General features: G+C 45.7%; 1 protein-coding gene across 2 annotated transcripts in view; it reads left to right on the forward strand.

The window, feature by feature from the left end:
* Positions 1 to 18,123, forward strand: part of ADAMTSL3 (ADAMTS like 3) — a 187,823-nt gene that overhangs the window by 143,077 nt on the left and 26,623 nt on the right. For both annotated transcript variants that reach the window (XM_019743525.2, XM_019743526.2), the window contains exons 20-23: positions 1,960 to 2,113; positions 8,452 to 9,523; positions 14,461 to 14,588; positions 16,964 to 17,089. In XM_019743525.2, coding sequence (XP_019599084.2) covers positions 1,960 to 2,113; positions 8,452 to 9,523; positions 14,461 to 14,588; positions 16,964 to 17,089 — 1,480 coding nt within the window. The remainder of the gene's footprint in view (positions 1 to 1,959; positions 2,114 to 8,451; positions 9,524 to 14,460; positions 14,589 to 16,963; positions 17,090 to 18,123) is intronic.

An 18,123-nucleotide genomic window follows, 5' to 3' on the forward strand; every position in this document is an offset into this window, starting at 1 on the left:
ACTCTGTGCATCAAAACGGGGGTGGGGAGGGGAGGATTGAAGGGGAAGGGCAAAAGGAACAGAAAAGAAGAGTCACAGGAATGACATGACATCACATAGATGTCACCCAGAAAAAAGTTACCACAAATGGGCTCTGTATTCCTGAGGGAATTACAGTCATGATGTCTAGGGGAAAGTGGCTTAAAGATGAAGTTTGAGTTCCAAAAGAAGATAAAAAGACAACTGGAGGAGTCCAGGGAAAAAAAAAAAAACTAAAACAAAAAAAATAACAGACATAAAAGTTATACTATGAGCGACAACAACAAAATTAACAGAAATGACTGAAAGCAGATATGGTATCCAAGCCGGAATAACTCATATCAGACGATATGGAAAAGAGTAAAGATGTATAATTGGCTTGTAGAGGCAATGATGGATATGGTAGACAGACAGAGGAGATCGAACATTAGCGTAATTGGTATTTATGAGAAGAACAAAACAAATGGAACAGAAAAATATTGAGATAATAGAGGGGAATTCACTTCCTTTAATAAAAGTTTAATATGCAAGTGATAATGGTATACCATCTGCCAAGAACAAAGGATGACTGAGATGGAAGTTTCTTAAGGTTCCAAACTTCCTGGATAAAGAAAGAACCCACAGCCTCTGAGCAGAAAAGGCAACATTTAACAAAATTCCCTGTTTGGCCTCACATGTCTTCACAGTAGCATTCAATGCAAGAAAACAATGGAACAGGGTCCACACGATTCGAAGGGAAAGAAAGTATGACCCAAGGAATTTCTCTTCGTCTTTGTTATTCTTCGTGGAAAAAAGCAAGGGAGACAGAAGAGAATGCCATTCTGATAAGCCCTTCTTGAAAAACCCTCAGGGGCAGTGTGAGATACCCAGGCGATTCATAATAAAGAATCCAGAATGTATAGACCATGATCAAAACGATAGAAGATGAACACTTTCTTCATTGGAGTATAGAATTAAGACTAATCAACCAACAGTTGCATTTTGGAACAGTGCATAAATGTCAGTAATTGTGATATTATCAAAACAGTTTAATGAAAACTATGGGGAGTTGGCAGAGGAGAGGTGAGAGGAAATGGAAATGTATGTATTTCTTCTTCCTTCTTAGCAGCAAGTCAGTAGATACTCTTGAAAGTCAAAATATGTCATTAAAAATAACTACTCAGATCTCGTTGGTTTCTTTCATCTTCTTCCTTAACTTTAGAGGGTTCTTTGGAAATTAATCACTTACAGTGAAAAAAAGATCAGACATTCAGCAACTCTTTTGATTTCACTTTAGTTTTTTTAAATATACTTAATAAAATTGCTAATATACCAAATATAAATTTACTAATATACCTAATTAAAATTTTAAATTGCATGTACACACAATGATTATCAAATATCAATGTTATGTACACAATAAGCATCAAATAGTAATGTTATTGTATATATAGCAGTTTGGGTGATTTTTTTAAAAACTTACCTCTTACACTTTCCTGTTTCTTGAATACTTGATCATGGGTATGTATTGTGTTTTTTTTTTTTAAAGCAAAGTTATCTTACTATATAAATAAATAGCTAAAAAATAAATTTAACATCAATTCCACTGCTAAAACAGAAAAGAAAAAAACACTACAAAAAAATTACTGGAAATTAATTACTATCTCAGAAAGAAAGAAAGAAGGAAAGCAGGAAGAGAGGAAGGGAGGGAGGAAAGGAAGGAAGAAAAGACAGAAGCGAGGAAGGGAAAAAGAGGGAAAGGGGAGGGAAGGGGAAAGAAACAGGGAAAGGAGGAGGGAAGAGCGGAAAGGAGCAGAGGGGAGAAAAGAGAGGGCAGCCCCATATCTTTAAGGACACTGGAGCCTAGGAAATGGCTTACAATTGGCACACCCAGTCATCAAGTTCCCTGCCTGGCCGTGTCTGCTCGTGCTCCATTTGACTCTTGCACAATTCTCTTTGCAGTGCTCTGTCAGCTGTGGTGTTGGAACCCAGAGAAGAAAGCAGGTGTGTCAAAGGCTGACGGCCAAAGGCCGGCGGATGCCCCTCAGCGAGACCATGTGCCGGGATCTTCCGGGCCCCCCTCTCGTAAGAACGTGCCGGATGCCCGAGTGCCACAGTGAGTATTAGAAGCTTCACGGGGGTGCTGATTCTGTCCTGTCGTGTTCCGATGGCTCTGTCGTCCACATATCAACAATTCCCTGATCTGAGGTCGGAAGTCAGAAGGGTATTAAACAACAAGCATTGCCGTGTTGGAGACCAAGATCAAATTCTAAGAACAGTCGGTTTTGTGAACTGTCCACACGTGGAGCCAATGCGTCTTTTAGGTTTTCTCGCCTGGGTTTCTACTTCTTTTATCACGACTGTGGCTTTCTCCATTTAGAATTCTTGAGGGTTCCTGGTAGAAGTTCAGCTGAAATCTAGTTTTCTTTGCTAAGGATTGATGTGAGCTCTTCTGTAAAAGTAGGACAGCGAAGCATTTCTAAGAATTAAAGTATCTCTTCTACTGTATAATCTAAGACCAGCAAGGGTGAACCTATGAGATAGCATTGGTCTTTGAAAATGGCATTTTGGATACTTCTTGAATTAATTATTAAGTTACAAGTAATGATAATTGTCAAGTTATAATTTATATAAGCTTCGCGTTAGGAGTTCACATTACGGCTCCATGATATCCCAACGCTGATGTGTATGTAGCATTTGCCTGTATTTTCAGTGTACAGGACAGAATACATGTGTGTATGTGCATATGTATGTTTCATGCAGGCAGGCGATAAGAAAGTAGCCGAGAGCTGTCCCTGTAACAACTGAAGATAAGGCAGTGGAGTGGTGGTGGGAGGAGGGTTTGGGAGGTCGGGACCAGGCCCACTGGGGAAGGTGCAACTTCTGGGTCCATTTCCTACTTGGTTTTCCACCAAAATCTTTCATTACTCACCCATAAAATAGCATTCATTGCCTTGGGTATCCTCCTGAGCTTATGGTGAGGAAAAAAACTCGGAAATCAACTATTATTTTAATGATGCTTACGAAGAAAAACATAATCTAAGTTTACCAACAACTTTCTAGAGAAACTCACAGAACAAAGAAAAGCAATAATAACCTTTCCCCCCAAAAAAGATAATAGCATTTATTGAGCACTTACTATGTGGAGTTTCTTTCAGGCCTTGGCTTATTTAGTCCCCAAACATTGCGAGACAGGTACAGTCCCCATTTAGAGACAAGGAGTGCAAGCTATGCGACCAAGGAGTCGGGCTGCCAGGTGGGCCCCTGGGCCTGTTGACCACAGGTCTGTCTGGCTCCTGAGCCCACGCTCTTAGCCACCTCTCTATGCTGATTCATGCAATAGTGACATTTTTGTTTTTTTTGGTTTTTTTTTCTTTCCTGGGAATTCTTTTGAGAACAAATTTTCTAAATCTTGAGATTCCAAAAATTTGAGATTCCGAGTTTTACAGTGTCCTGGAACCCAAGAATGTCTGTGGCATATGGCGTCGCGTCATGCTTCGAGCTGCTTATCGATCTAATTTTTATTAATTGTGGATGGTTTTATAGCAGTGTGGCGAGACCGTAAACGGCCTTAGCGGAGAGTGAAATTAAAGTCATGCTGGCAGCTTCCTCTACAATAACAGAATAACATGTGGGGATACGTCGTGGTTATTAGGGCCTGGAAATTGGTACAAGATGTAATTATATATTACTGTGGCATGCAGCGGAGAGCAGAGTAGAATGATAAATTTTAAGGAGAAAAAAAAAAACAAAACAAGAAAAAAGACAGTAATATTTCTTCTTCACCCCACCCCATTCCCTAGCTTGCCAAACATGTAGGTCATGGGAACAGACAAGAGACAAATCACCCTGAGCTGGGCCTCCACGTCAGCCATAGCCTGGCCTCATGCCGTCACCTTCGCTCAGTGGCCCTGTGCTGACATGTGCTGCTCCCGCCACACTCATGTGGCATCCCCTTCTCTTCACCACCATGTCACAGGGCCCAGTGATGGGCTTCCACGCACCCATCCTCCCTACCCCTGCTGGCGTGGCACCATTTGCCACTGTGATCACACTTTCAGATGCATCGGGTACACACGTACAGGACACTTTCTCCAGGACACAGCACCACCACGTCCACTCTTCCTGTCCACCCTTTGCCAGCTTCCACGACAACCAGCATCCTTGCCAACAGCCTGTCCGCCCGACATCATCAATGTCACGGGTTCCCGTCACCTTGGCCTGTGGCATCAGGACTTCCTCCTTTCTCAGCACTCAGAAGTGATTTCCTGCTCCACCTGCTTATTTGGTTAATGCCTCACTGTGACCTCTGGCTCTTCCATACCTCCCTCCTGTCCCCAGACTTTCTGCTCTTGCACTAGAAACCATCCTCTCAGTTGGCATTCCCGAGTCACCCACTTAGCCAGTTCTATAGCCAGATCTTTACGCTCTGCCTTAACCCACAGCCCTGATCACCCTGCCCATCTCCAGCCCTGGTAGTAACGATCAGGTGGATTTGGTTGGTCGGTTGGTCTCTCGGCCTGAGCTACTAGGACTTGCTAAAGGAAGTAACATCCCCACGCTAATTAGACATACTTCAGATTTATGCTACCTGAATCTAGCTGGGCGGTAATGTTTTTTTTTCCTATTTCCTAAGAATCCCCGAGAAATTCACCATAGCCGCTGTTTCCTACCTACTGCCCTGGCCCCAAGTTCCTATTTCTCTGTGGACGAACTTGTCTTTGATTCCATAAGGACTATCAAGGCTATATAGCCTTAATGTTTTTCTGAACTTCCTCTCGCCTTCACCTCAACCCCCTCTGCTCTCCAGAATGGAAAGGTATTTTCTTTATAGGCCTAACCCTCCATGATGGAAGGGGGTCCAAAGATAAGAAGAAAACAAACCCAACTGTGATCTTTATTCCGCTTCCAGAAGCATATCCTTATCAGGGCCTTGGGTTTAAGGAAAACACATTCTCTTTGGAGGAGTGAATTTTCTTATCTTCGTTTTGACCACTTTCCTGTGCAGTGGGGTGGCAGGAAGGTGGGACACGTGTCTTGAGCTCCCCTAGTGGCCAGTAGTGCACTATGCAGTCCAATTATAGCCTCTGCCTGCTTCTCCCCAGAGGGTTCCTGTTTTCTCCCACCTCAGGCTCAATTGTTTTCCTCCCCCATATCTAATGACTGACATTCTTCCCATTTTGGAAGGACCAACACAAACCCACCTTCCCCAGTAATCTTTCTCAGTCAAACTTAATCTCTGAAAATAGGACACTTGAGTCCAAATCCCTGTTTTTCTAGTACCTCATCAGGTGACACTGGGCAGGTGAAAAAGGTAGGGGGAATCAAATGGAGTGGTATGTTTGACGGGACTGCAAACACTTCCTTAGGATTAGAACACAGTTCACAATGGGTTATGAGCGAAGAGAAAGCTTGAGAAGTTAGCTGTAGAGAATCTTGAACTCCACGCTCAGGAGTTTAGATTTTATCCAAGAAGGAAGTGACGTGGTCAGACTTTATTTGGGTTTATTTACTCTGACAGCAGGCAGGGAGTCCATTAAGGGAACGTGGCAATATCTGGGAGAGAGAGCGTAAGGACGGAAGCAGTGAGAATGAGAGCTGCAGGGCAGAGACAGGTCTGCTTGCAAACGTTTACCGCCCAGCCTGGGGTGGGGGGAGCTATGTTTTGGTCGTCTTTGCTCGTTTGCATGGTGTAACTACTGCCCTTGTGGCTGATTTCCAGCTCCCAACGTGACTTCTTTGAATGCGGAGTTGGGAATAGCTGCTAACAACCTCGCTGACCTGTGAGCCAGGGACACAGGCAGAGCCGGAGTCCCATGGCACAGGGAGAAGTCAGGATAACACCCTGTTTCTGGCTTGAGGACATTGGTGGAGGATGATGCTGTTACCTTAGGAATATAGGGAAAGGAGGCAGTTGGGGATGGAATGAGGGAGCAGGGATAATGTGTTTAGAATTTGCTATGTTGAACTTGAGGTAGCAGGAAGAGAGATCGCGTATGCAGTGGACCGTTAGGTCTGGAGCTCCAGGGAGAGCTAGGGAAACAGATAGTCAAGTACTGATGCCTGAGGAAGAGCAACCACCAACGGGGCGCTGGCCGTGACCAGTGGCCAGAAAGGACCAGAAGAAGACTTTAAAAACCTGGGGGAGGAGAGACTTCCTCGTGGGAAGTGAGTGATTAAGCGTGCCTTATGTCCTAGAGTGGTCGGGTCAGAATACTGAAGGGAGGCTCCCTGTTAGTCCCCAGGGGAGCTTCCATGGGGGGCTGTGAGCAGAAGGCAGATTGCATTTGGTTGGAAAGGGCATGGGAAGCACGTGAGTGGAAGCCATACGTTCAGGCCAGTTTGACCTTTGCTATCTGCCATCTTCTGGGGGGCCTCAGGGTCTTCACAGATCATTTACACCTCACACCCACAGCGTCCTTTGCAGCCTCTTCTCAGCAGGCTATGTTCCTACCCTCGGAGAAGCCTAAGCAGAACCCGAAAAACTGCTCAGGTTCTTGACAGAGCTCTACATGAGCTTGTCGGATCTTCAGTGCTAGTGGAAGGAGTGGGGACCGGTGCCAGCCAAGCAGCCACATTCAGAGCTGGGTGGTGAGGGAGTCCCGCTTCCAGCAGGGTAAGAGGCTGAGAGGCTGCGTTGTAGCCAAAGCCCACTGGGGAGTGGCAGGAGGCAGATGCTGGCGAGACCACATGTAAATATGCAGCCTAGATGGCTTGGGGCAGACGCCTGAATGGCACCAGGACTCCCAGCCGTGGCCCGGATGGCAGGACAGGTGTGAACGAGGAGCTCAGGCAGTTGGAGCTCAGGCAGTTGCTGTGAACAGCCTCGGACACGAGAGCTGGCCTTTATTGGGTATGGCAGGCTGGCACAAGATCCAGAATAAAGATCTTTCCATTTTCTAGAAAAGCCAAAAGAGGTAGCATTTCTCACATCCAGCCCAGTGGGCAAGGTGGAGGGATAGGTTGGTACCCGTGGCACAGCCCGCAGCCCTTCTGGGACAATGCCCTGGGTACCTGGCCACTCTCTGCAGGTGGACGGCGCCCCCGCTGCATCAGGCTTGGCCAGTGTTGCAGTTTGGGGGCATAGCCAGATGCAGAGGAGTCAGTGACCCAAAAGCAGTGCGATGACACCACGCTCCAGGCGTTGTTCTGAGGAAGCTCACAGAGGTCCCAAGTGAGGAACTGGCCCAACCTGTGGAACCCAGCAGTGCCTGAACCCCCAATCACCCGCAGGTGCCCCTGCTAACTGAGCTGCACGCCCTCAGCAGGAGCAATTGCTAAGGGCCAGGTTGGCCATAGGAACAGCAGGGGCCACAGGGCCAGCTTTCCAGCAGATGGACGTGCAGCCAGAGGGGACAAGTGGGCTGCTTATGTGGCAGGTTCCTCACAAAGGCTGAGCCCTGCCCACCACCAGCAGACCCCCGTCCGGCCACTTCATACCTCTCACTGCACAATCAGCTCTGAACACATCGAGGCCTTCCTGCAGGTGAACAGAGGGAGGGTGCTTCTGCTTTGGGGGGACAGAGTCTGAGGGGTATCATTTGGGCGCTCACCTGTAAACTGCAGCCGCTGCCCAGGAACAAGGTAGAGCCAGCCCTGCCTCTGATGGCCTCTCAGATTGCCCTGTGGCTTGCTGGCTGGACATGCCTTTGTCCACTGACAGGATCCTACATGACCGCTTGTCACATGCTCACTACTGAGCTGTGCACTTGGCTTAAATGACCCCACCTACCTTTCACGTTCCTCTGACGAAGGTACTAACATTACCCACGTTTTAAAGGTGAGAAAACGGAGGCTCAGAGACATCGAATGGCTTGTCTGAGTGACAGAGCTGAAATTCACACTCAGGTGTTTTCTGGCCTCAGAGGGCCTGTTCTGCCTTTTCGGCTTTGATCCCTTGCTCTTCTTGGGCCCCCCTGCTGGTTGGACCTGCTGGGGGTTCTGCTGCCCTGGGCCAACCTAGTCTCCTCAGACCCTTCAAATGCACTCACCATGCTGTTCCCGTCCCATGTGCCCACTCTTACTTCCTCCTTCAGCTTGGTGTCCCCATCCTGCAAGCCAGACTAGCTCCCCAAGGACACTGGGGAGGGTGGCAGAGGGTGGAGGCCCAACTTATCAGACCTCCCCTTATTGATGGAAACATTTCACCATTGAACTTCATGCCTCCCCAAACCAGGGCTTTGTAAAATAACTTAACGTGTTTTCATGCAGTTCATTCAGACTTGCATTCTTTGCTGCTCAAGTCCTAGCTAGTTGTGACATTTGCCCCAGTCTATGCGTGTATACTGTCGTTCATGTTTTAATTCTCAAATGGTTTCAAAGTGGGAAAAAAAAGATACATTTGTTGGCTTGTACCAGCCTTGGAAGATGACTGTCAAAAAGCTTGTGTTATTGAGATAGTTGTTTGTGTTTTCTTCTCTTTCCTTTTCTTTTTCTTTTTTTTCTTTCCTGCAGAAATGAAGCCAGAGACGAAGACAAAACCTGGCGAGCAGGGTCCTCAGATCCTGGGTGTCCAGAGTGTCTACATCCAGACAAGGGAGGAGAAGCGTATTAACCTGACCATCGGTAGCAGGGCCTATTTACTGCCCAACACGTCCGTGATTATTAAATGCCCCGTGCGGCGATTCCAGAAACCCCTGATCCAGTGGGAGAAGGACGGCCGCTGTCTGCAGAACTCCAAGCGACTGGGCATCACCAAGTCGGGCTCCCTGAAGATTCACAGTCTCGCAGCCCCCGACAGCGGCGAGTACCGGTGCATCGCGGGCTCTGCCCAGGAAACCATCGTTCTCAAGCTCATTGGAACTGACAACCGGCTCATCGCGCTCCCAGCCCCCGGACAGCGCGCCAGGGAACATCCAGGGAGGGACCCCAAGGACGCCGACAGTGTGGGAGCCACGTGGCGTAAGATGAGGCAGATGTGGACAGACCAAAATGAGCTTTACCTGGGCGACGGCCAGGTGAACAACCAGCCTTTCCTCAGAGCTCTGTTGGGCCACTGCCGCAGTTCTGCAGGCAACCCCAGCTCCTGGGACTTGAAGAACAAGCAGTTCGAAGCAGCAGTTAAGCAGGGAGCATACAGCATGGACACGGCCCAGTTTGACGAACTGATAAGAAACATGAGTCAGCTCATGGAGACCGGAGAGGTCAGTGACGACCTTGCGTCGCAGATGATCTATCAGCTGGTAGCTGGGCTAGCCAAGGCACAGCCGGGACCCACGCAATGGAGGAGCATCCAGGGGGAGGAGCCTCCCGCAGCTCAGCTCAGAGGGGACACAGGAAGTGTGCCCCAAGGCTCCAGTGCGAAACACGCAGGCAAGCTGACATTCAAGCCCAAGGGACCAGTTATCGTGAGGCAGAGCCAACCCACCTCGATTTCATTTAATAAAACAGTAAATTCAAGGATTGGCAACACGGTGTACATTACAAAGAGGACGGTGGTCGTCAACATCCTGTGTGAGCTGACCACCCCCAGTGAGGCCACATACACTTGGACCAAGGACGGAGCAGCATTACAACCCTCAGATAAGTACGTAGAGTCAGAATTCAGCATTCACGGGGCAATACCTTCTTCATGGTTATTCCAGTTTTCTTGAAACTATGTTCAAATGCCTTCTCCTCAGACTGTGTTTCCAGCAGGATTCTTTAGGAAAGCAACTCGCACATGTGAGGATGTGTTTTTCACATATGCATTGGAATTTTTAAAGTTAAACCTTTTCATCCAGTCACCACCGTCTCGTAGGTGTGAGACGAGGCTGGATACGGGAGACTGAAATTAAGCGTGTATAGTCTCTCTCTTTGCAGAGCACTTAACTCTGAAAACTAAAGTCAACATAAGGCCATTAAAAAAGTAAGCATGCTTGCAATCCTCGTCCCACGTTGTGTGGGAACTGCAAATCAGAATTCACAGTGCCGCCCATATCTGGGACATATGGAGCCTCATTTGAGCTCCCATCGGCCCTGTGAGTTGGGCAGGGCGGGGGTTAATAGTGACTTCATTGGGAAACGGAATCCCATAACTAATTCATGGCCAATCAGAACCAGGGACCATGTCTCCTGAATACCACCAGTGGAGTCTGAAAATCACGCAAATAACAGCCTTGATAGAAAGATTGGGTACTGAAATAATTCTCTGTGTCATGCAGTTTTTTATGTCATACGATCCAAAAGATGATACAGATCCAAGTTTCTTGAGGTGTTCAAAACAAAATATTTAGTCATTTTATTTTACGGCGATCTCTCTCTGTCAGTGCACAAATACCACATTGCATTCACTTTACATAAAATAAGTGGGAATAACAGAAATATTCATGCGCTTTTGCATTCTTCACTGTCTCCAAATTTTTCTGTTTGTACACATAAGGCTGTAGGCGTTTTGATTTTTTGAATTTGCATTGAAGACCTCAAGCTGCACCTCATCTGCCTCTAGGGATTGTTAAGAGACAAACAGCAGATGTTAAATTGTTTTGCAGACTAGTTTAAAAACGCAAGTTTTATTTTTATCATTTCTTTTGTGCATTGAGCCTAATACGTTAAACATCAGAAGAAATCTAGGTAGAATTCAATTTATTTAAAATAATAAATTATTAGGCTATGTCTTAGAATGAAAAGGGAGAACGATTTTTTTTTTTTTTCCCCTAAACACAAGTGTGTAATGAAATTTTAGAAGTGGAATAAACCTCCCACATCAACTAGCTTAGTGGTTCTGAAATCTTGCTCTGAGGACCCCTTTAAATAATTGAGGAACCCAAAGACCTTTGGTTAATAGGAGTTATAGCTGTTGACATTTACTGTATAAGAAATTAAAACCAAGAAGCATTTTACAGTATCTGTTTATTAATCCATTTACAAACAACAGTACATGTTGTTACATATTCACATAAATAACATAAATCATTTTTGAAAAGCAATATTTAAAAAAAAAATTTACTGATAACAATGGCATCATTTTACATCTTTGCAAATCCCTTTAATGGCTAGCTTAATAAAATACATGTGGACCTTTACCCATGCTTCTGCATTCAACCTGTTGTGTGATATGTTTGAATTGAAGCTTCTAGAGAATATTTGGCCCCTACAGATAAATTAGGTGGAAAAAGAAAGAATATTTTAATAGTCTTTTCAGATAATTGTGGCTCTTCTTCTTTGATACTTCACTGAAACTGGACAAATGCTAGACTCTTAATGGTTAGTTGGAATGTGAAATCTAAAACCATCTTAACAAAATTTTGGTGCTCTGTCACAATGAAATCTGTTGGTTATCTTGTGGTGTGAATGGTGCAAGATTTTATAACATCACATATTGGTCATTTGGAAAATATTGGCTCACTGAGTTATGCAGATCTTCTAAATGTTGACACATTTCATTAAAAATATAAAAAATGCACACATTCTTTAATATCACTACCCGTCTCATCAGAAAAGTCCTTGAGCTTCGGGACGCTATCAGGCACACAAGGGAGAATACTAATTTTCCAAAATTCTAATTTTCACTTGAAAGCTCGAATTTTATCATTGACAACAAATACTGTCAGTTGTTTTTCTTACATTGGCCAACTCATTTTTGGTGATTGAAAAAAAGAATGTTACACACACACACACACACACACACACACACACGTATATCATGTACCCAAATCTAAATAACCATAGTTTGTGAGTCATTCTCTCAACAAACATAGTGTTCCATGACAGAAGACGCTAGTTCAGCTCGCAGTTCAAACACTCACAGCAGAAGTGCATTGGGTGTACTTCCATTTTGTCATACAGAATATTAAAAACGTGTACGCCCAAGGTTTGCTACGTTTTACTGCTTCATTAAGGACATTCTTAAGGGAAACTGGCATTGTTGTTTTTCAGCAAAGAATTCAGTCACTACTGCTACATGTTGGTGTCCCCTCCATGGTTCCTGCTAGTGTGCCAGCGTTTTCCCCACCACTGCTTGTACTATCAGTGCAAATGTCAACACAGTGAAAAAGGCAAATAATGGCTTAGTAGTGTAAAGAAAACAGTTTTGACCTCATGGACCCCTGGGGTCCGTGGACCACCCCTTGGGGACTGCTGGTCTAGCTCAACAATTGCATTTTAGAAACTGTAGTGAAACAGAGGCTGAGAAAGTTGCAGCAATGGTTGACCTATGGCTATATAAGTCCTACAGAGATACAATAGAGCATGGTCAGTTTAAGTAAATTATTATTGAATTGAGTTGATTTTAAATAGCTTGACTTGATCAAGTGGAATTAACATTAGTTTCTGAGGCTGAAACTCCTCCATCCTATTCAAATGTATTTCTGCATACTTTAAGGATCAACCATTTGATACGGAAGCAATTCCATACGGCTATTAAAAGTTTTTGTTTTTAACTTTTTTCAGAGACTAAAAGAATAAGATCCATGTTTATGCCCATTGTTTTCAAACTTACCTCATTAATGTGTTCAACTTATGTTTAATTGCCTTTCCATGACAAAGGTTCTCACCTGTAGGTCTGTGTCTCTGAATCTCATAAATCTTTTCAGCGGACGTAATTGAGGAACGGAATTATGTTTCCGAGCCTCTATCCAGTGGAGGAAACCCATGTAGGCGTGGAGGACCACTGGGATGCTAGCTGAGGAAGAATGTCAGCTAGGATGGGAAGGCTGTGGGTGGATTCACTGGGGAAGATGCCTGTGGAAAGATGAGCTTTGTTATTACTTCAGGTTAAGAAAAAGGTGAAGCAGAGGCCAAGCTCAGACCCGTAAGGCACTCTGCCTGCTGGTTTTCCAGGCCAGGGCATCAGGCGTGGGTGCTCCAGCTGGCACAGTGGGCTCATGTGTGCTCAGCTATTTATTTGAATGATTTCTCACTGTGCTGTTCAATTGAGACCTACAAACCAAAGGAATTGTTTCAGAATTGCTAAAACCACACAAACATATATGTGAAATCACTTAGGAAAACTTTGTAGTTGTTTTTTTTTTTCTTTTTTAAGTATAGTTACTAGCTATACTTTCGTTCTTAATTGGCTCTTCTTTCACTGCCTTCCTTTGACAGTGAAAGTCGAGCCCTACCTGTAGTTAGATCTGCCATACTCCCGTTTTTGTTCTGGGAAGTTCAGCTGATTTCTGCCCACTTCCGTATATTCCGTGTATGTGTGGCAGGGGGCTTGCATCTTGCTAGCACATTGCTGCTGTGCCATTTTTCTGTTCTATTCTTATCATGCATACATTTAGTCATCCAAGGGTTTTTAGAACTTGCTCAAGAATGTCACTGTGCTACGCACTGAGAATGCACAGCTGTGAATAAGATTTGGTCCCTGCTCTTGAAAAGATCACAATCTAGTGGGAAGAAGTAGGTATTTCATCAACTAAATATATGAGCCAGAGCAGAAGAAGCCCAGAGGGAGCAGAAGATAACTCAAGGAGTGTTGGGAAAAGCTTTACAGGGGAAATTGCTTCTGATCCAGGACTCAGTGGGTAAGTTGGAGTTTGCCAGACAGGGGAAGGACATTCCAAATAAAGAGAACAACACATGCAAAAGCTCGAGGTGATGAAAGATCATGGAATGTTCTGGAAACTGTTAGAAGTTCATTCTGGCTGGAGCAGAGGGCGAGCGACGTGAAGTGACAGGAAATGAAGACATGGCCCAGCTCAATTCAGGAAGAAGCATGCAGTATTTAGTAGTCACAGCAGTCCCCATATTGCTAAGACCCATGAAGTGTGAGGGGCAGGGGAGAACGTAGTATGTGGACCAGTGATCCAGATGGTCCAGGAGCAGCTTCAAATAGTTAAGGAAAAATTAAAATAAAAGCAGAAGAAGCACTCGTTCCCATCCTCTGGACAGTTCTCTCATTTGTTAGGATACCCGTGACCAACTCCAATTCTCAGAGTGCTATTTACATGTTTATGAGAGTCAGTGGTTGAGAAACCAACGGGGACGCCTAGAGTTTAGCCCAGGTTCTGAATAGCATGGTCAAAATCCCCTATACCGCTGCCTTAGCGGTGTTCCCTGCACTGCCTTCTTCCCCCAGGGACGGTGACACAATGACCGTCACCAGGCAGCCTTAAGGAAAGGCCCACTGGCTTCCAGTGGGGAAAATCCACATCTGCAGTTTGTTAGGAAGGATTTGGGCAGAAAATGAGGGTTTCACATCCAGCAAACCAAGGATGGCTAATTTATCTTTTTTAAAATGTGGTAAAGACTCTACCTGGAAAAGTCTATTCTCGTGCAAAGTGAGAGAGGGAGATTGGCTCTCCCGGCACCGTCTAGCTGTGTCTGCCATTTCAATGAGTTGAAGCCACGAGGAAAGACTTTTGCAACCTCCAGCCTATCTAGTTTTCTGCTCATCGCCAGGACACTTGACAAGGTCATCGTCGGGGCTCCTAGCCAGCCCAAGGTCTCTAATTTTTGAGTCTTCTTTCTCTGTGACTTGCTGTGGCTCCAGAGCAGTTGAATGTGTTAAATCATGGCGTCCTTTTTCTAACTGTTCTACAGAATACAGTGGTCTGGAACGGGGAAAATACAGATACGAAACCCTACAAAGAAAGAACAAGGACTGTATGGGTGCTCTGTGGCCAATCATCTCGGTTCCGATGTGGAACGCTCTTCTGTGCTGTATGCAGGTAACACCCACTGTTGAAACCCGCATTGCCTGGGTTTGGGTTTTGTTTTTGTTTTTAACATGAAACTCGAGAGCAGCAGTTCTCACACTACCGTGTTTCCCTGAAGATAAGGCCTAGCCAGACAATCAGCTCTAATGCATCTTTCGGAGCAAATATTAATATAAGACCTGGTCTTATTTTACTATACGACCGGGTCATATAATATAATATAATATAATATAATATAATATAATATAATATAATATAATATAATATAATTAATATAATATAATATAATATAATATAATATAATACAATACAATACAATACAATACAATACAATACAATATAATGTAATATGAAGACTGGGACTTTATAATATAATATAATATAATATAATATAATACAATACAATACAATACAATACAATACAATACAATATAATGTAATATGAAGACTGGGTCTTTATAATATAATACAATATAATATAATACAATATAACATAATACAATACTGGGTCTTTATAGTATGATATGATATAATATAATATAATATAATATAATATAATATAATATAATATAATATAATATAACACAAGATTGGGTCTCATATTAATTTTTGCTCCAAAAGATGCATTAGAGCTGACTGTCCAGCTAGGTCTTATTTTCAGAGAAACAGGGTAGCAGCAGAGTTACCTGGGGGGTTTGTTAAAACACAGATTTCTAGACTCCCTTCCCAGAGGTTCTGACCCAGTAGGTTTGGGATGGAGTCCCTGATTTTGCGTTCTTTACATGTCCCCAGGTGACACTGATGCTGTTGGTCTGACAGCCACACTTTGAAAACGACTATTTGAGAGTTTGCTTTCTAAGAATTGGGAATTAATGTGACAAATTTTAATTGGCAGTGTTGATAGTATGGACTTTTCATGTTTAAAATGCCATCAGCCAAGGAAAGAGAATAATTGTCATTCCACGGTAGCTATATACCTCCCTGTGGCACGCCTACCAAGCCTTAGAAACACTTCCAGGAAGTAGTAACTGTAAATTAGTGGGTGTCTTGCCAGGAGGTAGCGATGCCATTTTAATATTAAATGGGCTTTTACTATGAAGGGACATTTTTAGGTGGTAAAGTTGTAAGTGGGTGTTTCGTTGTGACAAGCTCATGTCCTGGGATTAAAAATCAAACGAGAGCTACCCTCCTCCTCCCTGCCCTGTGGTCTCTGGTGTGAGTGTGGCTCCAATGGGCTGGGATGAGCAGAGGGCTGAGATCAGAGGTTAGAATCCAGCGTTTGACAAGCCTTCACCTTTGGATCAGGCACCTCACATCTAGAAACGGAGGAGGTTGGACCAGTTGAATCTCTGTGGCCTGACTCTAAGTCCCTTCCCTGGGCTGCATTCCCGAGGTGAGGCCTTTAAGGCCTCGATCCTTCCAGGTTGTTCTTGCCTATGAGCATCACATCCTTTCCAGAAAACATCATTTCCCAGGCTCTGGAATCCCTGGGAGGAATAGAAATGCCTCCTGCAGCTTGTGAGTCTCCCCTTCGGTCCATCCCAGAACAACTCAGATTCCCGGGAGAGCTGGTGCAAGGTCCACATGGGGCTAGGGGACGTACCATAACAGCTACAGCCCTCTCCTGGCCCAAGGGTTCCTATCTTTTTACGTCTCAGGGTAGCTTTTCACCGCCCCAGAACCTCCAGACCCAATATTTGGTCTCCCAAACATGGCCGTTCCTGATGTGTCTTCCCCAGAACATGCGGTAACCAAACAGCGAAATGTCATATTTGTTCTTGCTCTAGGCGTGGGTGATAACAGGGTAAGGAAATGTGGCCTCCCGCTCTGGGAGCTCACATGCTATTGGCGGCATGGGGACACCAGCCATCGCAGTCACCATATAAAGGAACACTATCCACGTCCTCTCTGGGGTGTCACCTTTCCTGACCCCCACATGCTTCCGTGTTTGCCCTGTTTTAACTCACCTGAGGCTGCACTACAGAGACCTGTCCCTGCCCCTCCACACCTTCTTACTTCTTAGAAACTTCTGAATTCTGTCCATTTCAAATGATCAAAGAGGGATTTGTCCTCCATTTTGCTTATGAAACCCAAATATCCTCAGAGTCTATACATGGTTGTTGCAATGCACCTTTGTGGATATCTCTTTGGCGCTCTCCATCCATCCACCATCCATCCATCCATCCATCCATCCATCCATCCATCCATCCATCCATCTAGCCATCCATCCATCTATCCGTGCGTCCGTCTGTCCGCTGCACACCCCCAGGCCGTGCATATCCCTCCCATGAGGGCACAGAAGGCCAGGCCTCTGTGACCACATGCAGCACGGTTTCCCGAGAGCCAAAGCCTGCACCTAACATCCTTTCCTGTCCCTTTGAATTAAGAGGCGCCCGTCATCTTGTCCGTGGAAAGAAACATCACCGGACCAGAGCAGCACCTGTCTGTCGTGGTTGGAGGCACTGTGGAGGCAGCCGTGAGAGCAAACGTGACCATCCAGTGTCCTGTAGCAGGTCAGTGTGGCCACCTCCCGCCCGTGGTGCCAGGGGACACCCACACCTCAGCCTGCGGGACTAGCAGTGTGATTTTCCAGCACACCTGGCAGTGGCGCTGTGTCCCGGGTGCGCGCACACCAGCTCAGGAGACCAGTGTGGAAAGCGGAATGCCACTGGATTCTTTTCCAGGGAGGCCATGGCATTCTGGCCAGACCAGGACACTCTGGGGCGCTCTAGCTCCCTGGCTCCCCACTTCTAATGGGGGCCCTGTGGCTACAGCCACTTCAGATGAGCCTTCTAGTCAGGTGGTTGCCTGGTGAGGATGGAGTCTGAGCAGTTGAGGGGACTTGTTGAAAATGGTGAGATGTGTCCTCCAGCTGCACATGCCAGCGCTAGACAAAGTCAGGCCAGGGAGTGGGGATGTCAGGGCCCCTCGGCCTGGCTGCTCTGTCCTGGACCGTCCTTGGCTGAGCAGAACCACTCTCTGCCTCAGTGGCTCTTTCTGCTTTGTTCACAACAGCAGACAAACCTCCTTTCTGACAGACTTATTTTTCTTTAATAGAAATAACGCTTTCAGTCTGACCTTGCCTTACTGTCGGCCATTCTGCCTCGTTAAGCCCTACCCTGGGCCCATGCATTCCCCGCCCTGAGACGCCCTGAGATCTGTGTTACATGCTGCACACATGTCCATGGTGTGGGGGCCTGTGTGGATGGCTTTGATCTGTTTCTCAGAGACACTGTGTGCCCTCAAAATGCAGGTCTGCTCTTCGCCCGTGATTTACGGTGCTTTGATTGAAGTCTCTGCACGACTGTAGTTCCCTGGTCTCTACCTTCTGCTGGGGAACCCGTGGTTACAGCCAGTGAACAGGAGTCTTGCCTGGGCCGTGACCCAGAGAGCCCAGAGTAACTGGAGGAGCCTTTGCTGCTGGTCGCGGTCACAGGTGAAGGTGCATGTAATGAAAGGCTCCTGGGACACATGCGTCCGGCTGGCAGGCTGTCCCCTCCGCCCCCAGTGGCCACTTGCTTGCCATGTTTCCACAACTGCACCTTTG

The sequence above is a fragment of the Rhinolophus sinicus genome, linkage group LG13 (assembly GCF_036562045.2).
Source record: "Rhinolophus sinicus isolate RSC01 linkage group LG13, ASM3656204v1, whole genome shotgun sequence".
Taxonomy (NCBI): domain Eukaryota; kingdom Metazoa; phylum Chordata; class Mammalia; order Chiroptera; family Rhinolophidae; genus Rhinolophus; species Rhinolophus sinicus.